The 10467-nt window shown below is 56.2% G+C and overlaps 1 protein-coding gene across 1 annotated transcript in view; it reads right to left on the bottom strand.

The window, feature by feature from the left end:
* The window catches only part of PLIN1 (perilipin 1), a 5635-nt gene extending 314 nt beyond the window's left edge, over window positions 1-5321 (bottom strand). Inside the window, exons 1-8 of the mRNA XM_010147745.1 lie at window positions 5277-5321; window positions 3312-3510; window positions 3081-3163; window positions 2472-2724; window positions 2078-2295; window positions 1388-1540; window positions 548-769; window positions 7-49 (exon numbers count right to left, since the gene is read on the bottom strand). Coding sequence (XP_010146047.1) covers window positions 7-49; window positions 548-769; window positions 1388-1540; window positions 2078-2295; window positions 2472-2724; window positions 3081-3163; window positions 3312-3510; window positions 5277-5321 — 1216 coding nt within the window. The remainder of the gene's footprint in view (window positions 1-6; window positions 50-547; window positions 770-1387; window positions 1541-2077; window positions 2296-2471; window positions 2725-3080; window positions 3164-3311; window positions 3511-5276) is intronic.
* Between the last annotated feature and the right edge of the window lie 5146 nt (window positions 5322-10467).

Below are 10467 nucleotides of genomic sequence, written 5' to 3' on the forward strand. Positions count from 1 at the left end.
GCTTGCTCCCCCCAGCTGCCTCCTCTTCCTTCACCGACTGCCTGCGGAGCTGAGGGCTGGGGTGACCACCTGCCCAGGCTGCACCCGCCGGCTGGCTCCACTCCCCCTCTGCTACACAGCCCCCTAAGACCAGGGGGACTGCCGGACAAGCCAGTTTTGTCTGCAGAGAGGTCCCCGGTGGAGGGTCTCCCAGCCAGCTGCAGTGGAGAAATGGTCCCAGGGGAGCAGTGGGACAGGGGGAAGGAAGGTCTCAGCTGAGCTTTCACTTTCCCAGGAATTGTGGTTGCACCCCAGCTTGGGTATGAGCCACGTGAAGGTGCCACCACCAGCCGACCTGCTGGCTCTACAGGGGGAGACTCGCTGATGAGCCTGTCACAGCTTGAAGGGTGCTGAGGAGGCGGGTGGGACTGAGGTATCCCAACAGCACCACGTCTCCGCACTCCGGTACCTCCTGGCATCGCCCGATGCTGTGGGATGCTCGTGGGAGGAGTTTGGGCAATGTGGGATTTACTGGAGGTAGGTGGGACCAGGCTAGGGGCAAACTCACCGGCACGTAGCTGTACAGGGTGCCCAGCAGATGCTTGGGGGCACTGACGAGGGTGCCAACTGTCTCCATGGCCTTGGACAGCCTGCGGGGTGTGAAGAGGATCAAACCCTCCGCCGCGTCCCAGGCCACAGCCGGGACCTTCTTCACGCTGGAGATGCCGGAGGCGCAGGCAGTTTGCAGGTTGTGAGCCACGCTGCCCACCAGCCCGGGGCCATCCCCCACCTGCCAAGAAACAGCTCAGCCAGGACGGGGGACCCTGGGCTCCCCACCCCCTCCGCAGCCCAAAGCCCGAGTGCTTTTGGCTCGCTGCTTTGTCAAACCCACAACAGCCTTTTGCAGCAGGGTCTCTTCCCTGTCCCTGCCCCGGCTCCTCAAACTCCCAGGCCCCGGGGGATCCCCTGCTCTGGGCTGTGCTTCCGCTGGAGGCAGAGGTGAAGGGCAGCAACCCTGACCTGCCGCTTCCCGTCCCCACATCCCAGTGGAGCTGCTGCTGGGGACCGTTCCCAGACCCTCGCTCCTGGGACCATTGCGGGGCCATTTTTCGGGGGTGTCTGGGGGCTCAGTGCTGACACCCCACAGCAGCAAATGAGTCCTGAATACCCAAGTCAGGGTGACCCTGCCTGGTGCAGAGGCTGCCCACAGCCCCAGCTTTGGGGTGTCAGGGAAGGGGGCTGCCCTGCTGCAAACCCTTTCTCCACCTCTAAGCTGCAGTTCAGGGGTCAGCAGGGATGGGGGCCTGGTCCCCAAGGGTATGGGGGGACGTCTCCCAAGCTGGCATGGTCTGTGGGCAGGAGGATGCTTTGGGGTGCTCCCAGCTCACTGACGCCCTTTCCTCCATACCTCCTTGGTGTGGTGGTCGTCTTTCTTCCCTGCTTTTTCCTGCTTCTGCTCTGGCACCTTGCTCTGCCGGCGGCTCAGCCAGCCAGCTGCCGTGCTCTGCCCATCACCATGGACCCGTGGCTCCTCAGGCACGCTGGGCTTGGCCAGGCTGCCCTGAAAGGAGGGCAGAAAGCCACTGCTTGGGGGAGGCTGGCAGGTCATATCCTGCTTAGCCTGAGGATTTCATGGGGACCCTGGGGTGTGCAGGGAGCAGAGGGGTTCATTGATATATGTGGGAAGAAACCCTGAGGGCAGCTGGGAGCTCTGGGATTTTGGCATATGCAGGGAGGTGGTTCCCACTGCAGTGCTGCATGGGGGAGGAGAGGCGCCTCCTTCTCCCCATCCTCTCTGGACCTCTGCGGGGGCTCTGGGCTTTAGGGAGGATGTTATGGCAAGGCTGTAAATCAACAATATACATCGGGAGCCAGCTAAGAATAACTCATCCTGCTAACATAGTACAAGTTTGTGTGTGGACGTGCCATGGGAACTGCTGGCCCTGGCTCATCTTGCTGAGCCGGGAAACCAGCGGTGCCCACCACTCTGCTCTCAGATGTGCTCCAAAGAGCCTGAGATGTCTCCATCCAAAAGCAGAACTGGCCCAAAAGAGGGAACGGGGGAGCAGGAGCCTGGCAGGTGGCTTCTGGCACTCACCAGGATGGGGATCCATGTGGCCAGTTCCTGCCCTTTAGCTTTGGCACGCTGGAGGGTTTGGGTGGTTTGCTGGTAAGCGCGGTGGGAGACGGTGCTAACCAAGGTGCCAATCCGGCCCAGGGTGCTGGGAGCACTGGGAGTGCTGGGAGCGCTGGAAGGGCTGGGCTGCTGCTGGGAGACCTTTACCACTGACCCACGTGGCTCTTTGTGCTTCTGATCTAAAGGCAGAGGAGCACAGGCAGAAGAGTGGGGGTGGAGGGGTTACGTCTTTATAGGACAACACTCCTAGGCAGCCCTGCACCAAAATCCAGGACCTTCCTCCTGCCATATGCCACCCCACATGCAGCCAGCCCTCCCCCGACACACTCAGCAGGGATTGGGGCATCAGGACTACCTGCTTCTTCATCCTCCTCCGGCAGCAGGTACTCCATCAGCTTCTCCAGCCCTCCCAGGGCCGTATCGACCCCGGCGGCTGCCATCTGGCTCACCGAGTTCCTCCTCGTGTACCTTGCCGTTGTTTCCACTGTGCTCTTGGTGGCCTCGTAGCCCTCTGCCGCCAGCTCCATGATCTTATCCACGGAGTTGCCAATGGTGCTTTTGGCACTTTGGAGTGGGGTGGAGATGGTGCCCTTCAGTTCGGATGCGAGCTGCAGGCAGAGAGATGGAGAACAGCCCTCCTGGCATGCTCGCGGTGGCATGGGACAGTCAGAGGGACCACAGGGACCACAGCCATGGCCATGCCAGTAGACAGCCCCAAGAGGGGCGTAACAGCTCTCTCCAGCCTGGGCTGGAGTTAGGTAGAAGGGATGGGACATAGGACATGGTTGACCTATATTTCTGGAGTGCCCCAACCATCCCCTGGGGTGCAGGAGACCCAGAGGAGTCCTTGCTTGGAGGTGCTCCCCAAGCAGCCCATTACTGCCCGGAAACAAGACCAAAGGAGATGTGCTGTGGGCTCTGCAGAGGGGCTGGGGGGTCTGAGACTGTTCTGCCTGTGACTTACCTTGTCGACGGGATACTGGAGGGCAGGGATCTTCTCCTCCAGGTGGTCCAAGCCCCGGCAAGCCAGGTTGTTAGCCACAGCGACTGCCTTGGGCAAAAGCACGGGGGTGGGTTAGTAAGAAAAGCTCCTTGGCTATGCGAGGGGGTCTCACGTACTGGTGCCACTGCTGTCCCATCAAGGGAAGCTCTGGTACCACCCCCCTGCTGTGTCTTTCCCAGCGGATGGACTCACACTGAGGCTCCAGCCTGCGCACCACAGGTTCCACGCTCCACATGGCCAAGGCGCCGGCACCCTGCACACCCCGCTCGTAGACCTCGCACACGGAAGCCATGAGTGGGTGGGCCTCCTTGGTGCTGGTGTAGGTTCGCTGGAGGCTTTTGCAGGTCGAGCTCACCACTGGCAGCTGCAGGACCCTCTGCAGCACGTTCTCCTGTGCATGGCGTATGGACACCGGTGAGCCAACAGCCGTGCCCCGAGGAACACCCCGTTGTCCACAGGTCCATGGCATTTGGTGTGTTGCAGTGAGCACAGAGGAGCTCAGCTCACTCTTGAGGCATTTCTCCAACCTCAGTGAGGGTCTCCCATCTATGTTGCACGCGGCACAGCCACAGGCACGCAGGCTGGCTGCTGCTGCTGGAAGGAGCAGGGACAACCATGGGCAGTATCAGAGACGTGATGGTCCCCACACCCCCATGTCCTAGACACAACTCTCCAGGCACTTCCTCTGGCTTTCCACCCTGCTCTGCTGCTTATTCCATCTGAGCCAGCCCTTGCTCCTGTCCTTGGACAGGCAAAGCCCATTTTGTGGCACCTCAGTCCTGTCACCACTATGACAAGTAAGGGGTATGGACCACAAAAAGAAAGAGAAAGGAGCATCCTTGTCCTTGATAGCACAGAGGGGTTTGGCAGGAGCCACTGAAAAAGAGGGCACCAGAGCTCTACGAGGCAGGAAGACACTGTGTCCCCACACCCCACTAGCACGGGCGACATGGGACACCAGTATAAACCAGCACAGATGATGCCAGTGCCAGAGCACGGCTGGAGGTAGGTCCCTCCACGCTGGGTCAGCAGGGTAAACCTGCAGCTCCAACCCTCCCGCTCTCACGCAGTGCCTACGCAGCGAGGCGAGACAACCGAGCAAGATGCTGCAGCCCCAAGGGAGGAACGGCACAAACATGAGCAGCCATAAGCCACTACTTGGGTTGCATGGGACAGAGCAGAAGGAAAAGCTGAGCTTTCCCCTGATGACCAGTTGGTCAGAGGCCAAGTCTGGCTTCACGTCTCACTTGAGACTGTGACTGGACCGTGAATCTGCATGTTGATAAAAGCTATATTGTTTTGTGCTGCACTGTGCTAATTTTGGCTTGACGGGGCACCAGCCCTCTCACAAATCCCAGAGCTCAGCAATCCTGGGGGCTCCAGCTGTTCAGAGCAGTGCTGCATCCCTAAGCAGCATGACTGCTGGAGGTCTGGGGTCCATAGTGGGGACACAGGCGAAGGACAAGCACTGCTGGCAGGTATCACCGAGGGCTCGCATCAACCAGGGTTAACTTTCTTGATTCTGGACTATTTAATTTCAAGCATGCAAAAGGTTTTATCCTTTCCCTTTGATCATAGAATCATGAAATCTTTCAGGTTGGAGAAGATGTTTAAGATCAAGTCCAACAATTAACCTCACACTGCTAAGTCCACCACTAACCCAGGTCCCTCAGCACCTTGTCCACACGTCTCTTAAACCCCTTCAGGGATGGTGACTCCCCCACCACCCTGGGCAGCCCGTTCCAACACCTGACAGCCCCTTCTGGGAAGAAATTTTCCCTAATATCCAATCTGAACCTCCCCTGGTGCAATTTGGGGCCTTTTACTCTTGTCCTATGTCTTGTTATTTGGGAGAACAGACTGACACCCCTCTCTGCACCTTTCAGGGAGTTGTAGGGAGCGATCAGGTCTCCCCTCAGCCTCCTCTTCTCCAGGCTGAACCCCCCAGCTCCCTCAGCCGCTCCTCACAGGAATTGTGCTCCTTCCTTGGCTTGATGATGCTCTACACTATTGCAGGTAAAGGCCCATATCCAGACAACAGGGGAACATGTGGGGCAGTGTCAGATGTGACTAGCATTCATCTGGTAGAGCTGGTGCGAGCTACCCGGCGCCCTTGGCACACCTCTGCCCTCCCTCTCTCCCTCTTCCCGCACCCACCTTGTCACTTCCATTCTGCAGAGTCTGATTCTTCTTCGCCGTCATCGTGACGTGTCCACCTGCAAAGCAAAGCTGGGAGCCGCAGACCCCACTGTGAAGGCAGGGCTGGGCTCAGGCTCCCCTCACTCGCTCCTGCACCCCCAAGCACGGCGGGGCCGGGAGCTGGGCTGAGACACGCAGCTCCCAGGGGTACACAGTACACAGCAGGATAAAGGATGCTGGCAGAGCTGTTAAGCAAACTCAGAGCATCAGGGTACTCACACGTGTGTGTGGGGGCCAGGCTGAGAGCTGAGGGGTGAGAAGGGGTAAGAAGGCAGGACAGGAGCAGAGAGAGGAGCTGCGGGTAGGGATGCGGCGAGCTGCCCAGCCATGGTGAGCATCCCCATCCCACACATCTGCCCTGCAGCTCTGCCGCTCACGATGCCAGTGCCTGTCTCTGTGCAGCCCCAGCTCGATGTGGGGGGCAAAAGCACCGCAAAAACTCCTCTGGGCAAAAACACTCCCACTGCTCCCATCTGGGTGACACCCTGCAACACACCTCCAGCTCCCACCTCCGGCACAGACCCTGTTTTCTCAGCAGCAGATGAAACTCAGGAAACCTAGGGAGTGTGGGTGATCCCTGCTCTCACCCCCCTGCTCCTGCTGGAGCTGTCCCCGGAGCACCCAGTGAGGACAAGGACAGGCTACTCACCAAGGGGCAGCTGGTCCCCAGCAGACCAGGAGCAGAAGGTGGTGGCTGCACTGTCCCTTCGCCCGAGTCCTCTGAGAGCGAAGCACGGTGCCCCAGCCACTACCACCACGAGGCCCCACCTCCCAGTTACATGGCTTTGGGAACTGGAGGGTTGCGGTGGAAACTGGCCAAGGAGCTCCCTGAAGCCACTGTAATTTGGAACAGATGACAGCAGAAAATCCCCTTCGTCATCTTCCCTGCAGAGCCCAGAAGTTGCGGCACAGCTGGGGTGCGCCGGAGTTTAATGCCACTCCACCAAGGGAAGATGGAAAGAAGTCATCCTTGGACCTTACCACCTCAAAAGCAACAGGTCACGAGCGGCCAAGGAGAAGCTGAAGTGTCAGGCAGGGTTTGTTATGGGTAATGCAGGGACAGTGAGTGTGGAGGAGATTAAAACCTTCCTGTACTTCTGTAGCCCCTGTTATCCCCCGTGGTGGGCCAGGATGCTATCCTGTTGGAAACGCAACACAGACCAAGAATACAGTTTCTCCCCAGGAGTGTTTACTAAGCTCAAGGAGCAGAAGGCAGATATGGGGGACACATCCTGCACAAAACAATCTGGTTTGACTGGGTCTGCAATTTCTGAATGAATCCATTGAGGATTTTGATAAGGAGTCATGTCAGGACAGAGGTGGCATTAGAAAAGCTCTAGGCATTTGGAGTAGACAGAAATGGAGGAAAAAATCAGGTTCGAAGTGATCTCTGGAAGTCACCTCATCTAACTCTTGCTCAAGGCAGGGCTACCCTCAAAGCTAGATCAGGATGCTCAAGGTCTCATTCACCCAGGTCTCAAAAATCTCCAAGGATAAGATTCCCATCTCTCTGGGGCCCAGTTCCAGTCCTAACCACGCTCATGATAAACCATTTTTCCCTTATGTCCAACAGGAACTTCCTGTTGCGATTTCAGCCTGCCACCTCTTCTCCGTTGTCTGTGCACCTCTGAGCAGAGCTCGTGCCCCTGTCCGCGCTGGTGCATCATGGGCCCCGTGCCCCTAAACGTCTTACCCTCCTAATGATCCGCTGCTCGACGGTCCAGGTCTCTCCTGTGCTGGTGGGGCCAAACCAGGACACGGTTCCCCAAATGTAGCCTTGCAAGTACTGCATGGAGAGGAACAACTCTGCCCTTGACCCACCAGTGATGTTCTCCCTACTGCTGCTCTTTTTTGGCCAGCCTGCCTTCCCGCACGGGAGGCACCCTGCCAACTCACATCAGAATTAGTAAATCCATTTGCGGTATTGATTGGAAAGAAGGAAGACACCACCTGTACAAAGCTGCGATGGCTTCTGGCAATTGGCTACAGAGATGAAGGACAAGCCGCGCTGAGGACAGCATGATGGAAAGAGAACAAAGCAATGGCCCACGGGGCTCAGTGCAGATGGGACATCCAGGCAGACGGCTGACTGCTGGGTGTCCTGGGCCACCTGGCACGAGGCAGGGAGACCCTCGGCGTGGGGCTGCCCAGCACCCTCATGCAGGACACAAAGGCGTGTGCCCACTGTGCCTGCGTGGCTCCCTGCTTCTGCCCACGCTGCTTGTACTGGTGGGTAGGAGACTTCCCAGGGAGGGTGGGAAGCCGCGTGTGGGAAGAAAATACCCCTCTCAAAGAGCCTGGAGCTTTCAGCCTGGGCTCTGCAGAGCTTGCAGGCCTGCCTCGCTGGCTGGGCACGAGGCACAGGAATGTCCTGGGCTGCCTCCAGCCCGGCAGCGGGTGAGTCGGAGCTCTCCAGACAGCAGGACAAAGGGCAGCTCTCTTGGCACAGAGGCATGTTCCAGCCCTGCCGGCCTTGCTAACAGTGCAGGGGGCATGCCAACCTCCTCCCTGCCTTGGCTGCAGCTGGGATCAACAGACAACACAGCCTTTGCCCTACTAATGCCTTTGCTCATCCCCTCCCGTTCCTCTGGGGCAAAGGCTGTGCCAGCCCCGGGCTCCACACAGCAAAGGCACCACTGCCTCTGGCCCCCGCTGCTCCACCCTACCCCAGAAATTCTTTCTGCAGGCCACATTTGGAGCTCAGTGGATCAGCTGGGTGCAGGCAAGCAGAGTTTTACACCCTTGTCTCCGCAGTCGGCTCCACAGCCATGAATACACCAGGACGAGGGGATGAGCCAGGTCCCCAAAACCTGCGAGGCATCTTCACACTTAGGTCTGGGAGGGGGCTGGAGAGGTAACTAATTTATTTCCATGCCCTTTGGCAGGAACAGCACTCCCTAAACCACTGCTGTCAGATGTCTATCCAGTTTCTTTTTAAGGAATGCCTTCCTGGGCAATCCATTTAGTCTTTTATTTTACTTACAGTTCAAATAAATTCACCTGTGTGAATTAATTCTCCTTTGCTGCAATATAAAGATGTTACCTCCTGGATGGGTTTAGAGACCAACTTATTGCCTTCCTCTTGGCAGCCAAGCTTTTAGACACCTGACAACTTCTGATTCCCTCCCCCAGCCACCTTCCCTCTACAGAACCTGTTTGTTTGGTCCCTTCCCCAAAATGTTGGTTTTGAGAGCTTTGTTCATTCTTGACACTCACCTGGGAATCCCAAATGGCTCATGCATTTCTTGAAATACCACGCCCAGCATGGTGTTAGCACCAGGAAGGTGTTAGCATGGTGTTAGCACCAGGAAGGCCCCGTCTGTCAGCGGAAGGGAAGATTCTTTTGCACATCTCACACGGAGCCCTCTCCTGTGGGCCATTGCGAAATGCCTGAGACCAGAAATTCAGACGGAAACTCTTGCTAAAACACTGCTGAAAACAACATTTTACACATTGTTCGGTGACATTTTGGAGCTTCCAAGTTTGCAAAGCTCTTCCTGCGGGGGGTGGGAGCTAACAGTAAGTGCAGTTTTAAGTTACCCCAGCTCCATCCCTGCCCATCTCCACTGGAGACGTTACCCTTCGGTCCCTGCTGCTGAACAGCTGCAGCGATTTGCCCTGTGGCACTAAGACCCACCCAAATGAAAGGTGGTTTTTAAGGTGCTACAATGGAGGTGCACCCATTCCTTCCCTGCATGCTGGGCGGGAGGCTCCAGCCCTCTCCACTGGTACTCAAGGGCAACTGACAGCAACTCTCTAAATGCCGTTTTGCTTCGGGGCACGTCATATGTGGGTACTCACATATTTACCTCTTCGTGTTTTTCCAAGTGAAATGAGGATTGACAACAAGTCTGGCGAATCCTTGCTACTGTGACAGGCCAGCTCCGTAACCCCAGAGCAAATAAAGGCAGTGTCTCTTTAACGGTATCACACCACAAAATTCAGAGATGGATCTCCTTCAGCATCTTTTTTCCCCACCATGTAAGTCACACCCAGACACGGTGTCACACTCATCTCAGTTTATTGCTTGCATTCAAACAGCTGTCCTTGTTCCAACTGCGGTATTAGAAACAGCTACGGAAAGAAAAGGCACGAAAAGGATTTTCTCCATTTGATCGTGATGCTATGGCTTCAGCCACATTACGTTAAGGTAAGTTGCCAGCCTCCGGCTGGGGAGCAAAAGGCAAGTGTTAATGCTTAACATCCAGTTAAGCGTTACCCCCGTCGCGTGCAATGGGACAGGTAAGGCTGAGACAGGCTGAAAATTCACTGCCCTCATCTCCCAAGAGTAGGTTTGCTAATCCACGCCAGGCCCTACCAGAGAAACACCCATGCCTGGCTCACAGCTTCGCACAGTGTCTGGCACATGGGGAAAACTACCCTTCCCCCATCGGCAGGGCACAGAGAGGTGTAGCTGGCTAGGGGCCACATCACTGTGTTAGTCCATTTCCCTCTACCTTGAATGGAAAAGGAAAAATCAGTTTGCACACGAGCGAAAGAAGTGTTTTGTATCCAAGAGCTCCCCTGAGAGGGATTCAAAACACATTTTTTTTTGCAAGAAGATGAAATTCTGTAGGCAAAGGGTAGCCAAACCTCCACTGACACATCATCAAGGCTCCTCCTCCTTCCTTACAGGGATTGCTACATACAGGGATAGGGACCAAATCTGACTAAGGGAGGGATGGGCCTCACATTGCCAGGGGCTCAAAGGGAGTGAAGAAACAACAGCAAATCCATTGTTTGAAAGGAGGGGAAGCCCTTGAAGACATCATATCCCAAAAGCAGTGCTCCATTACAGTCTGGACTGCCAGGACGCTCTACTTTTAATGGTATTCATTTCCATATTGAAAAGAGGAGCTGCTGCAGGCCACATCTGGTCTTCAAGGACACAGAATTATCCTGCCCAGCAACCTCTTTTTTCAAACCCTTCTTTGGCAGGCTAACACTTCAGATTCAGACCGGAAGTAAGCCCAAGCCTGACCACAATGAGTTCAGGTAAACCAGCGCAGTGCCTTACCATGTCTACTCAATTCCACAGCCTTCTCCTTTTAATAAGGGAGATCAGCACCTTTTAATTTCTGTTTTCACTCAGCACCAGAAATAATAAAAGAGTACCTTTGTCCAGGTTAGTCTCTGTTCACACCTCCTG

The sequence above is a fragment of the Eurypyga helias genome, unplaced genomic scaffold, assembly GCF_000690775.1.
Source record: "Eurypyga helias isolate BGI_N326 unplaced genomic scaffold, ASM69077v1 scaffold20872, whole genome shotgun sequence".
Lineage (NCBI taxonomy): Eukaryota > Metazoa > Chordata > Aves > Eurypygiformes > Eurypygidae > Eurypyga > Eurypyga helias.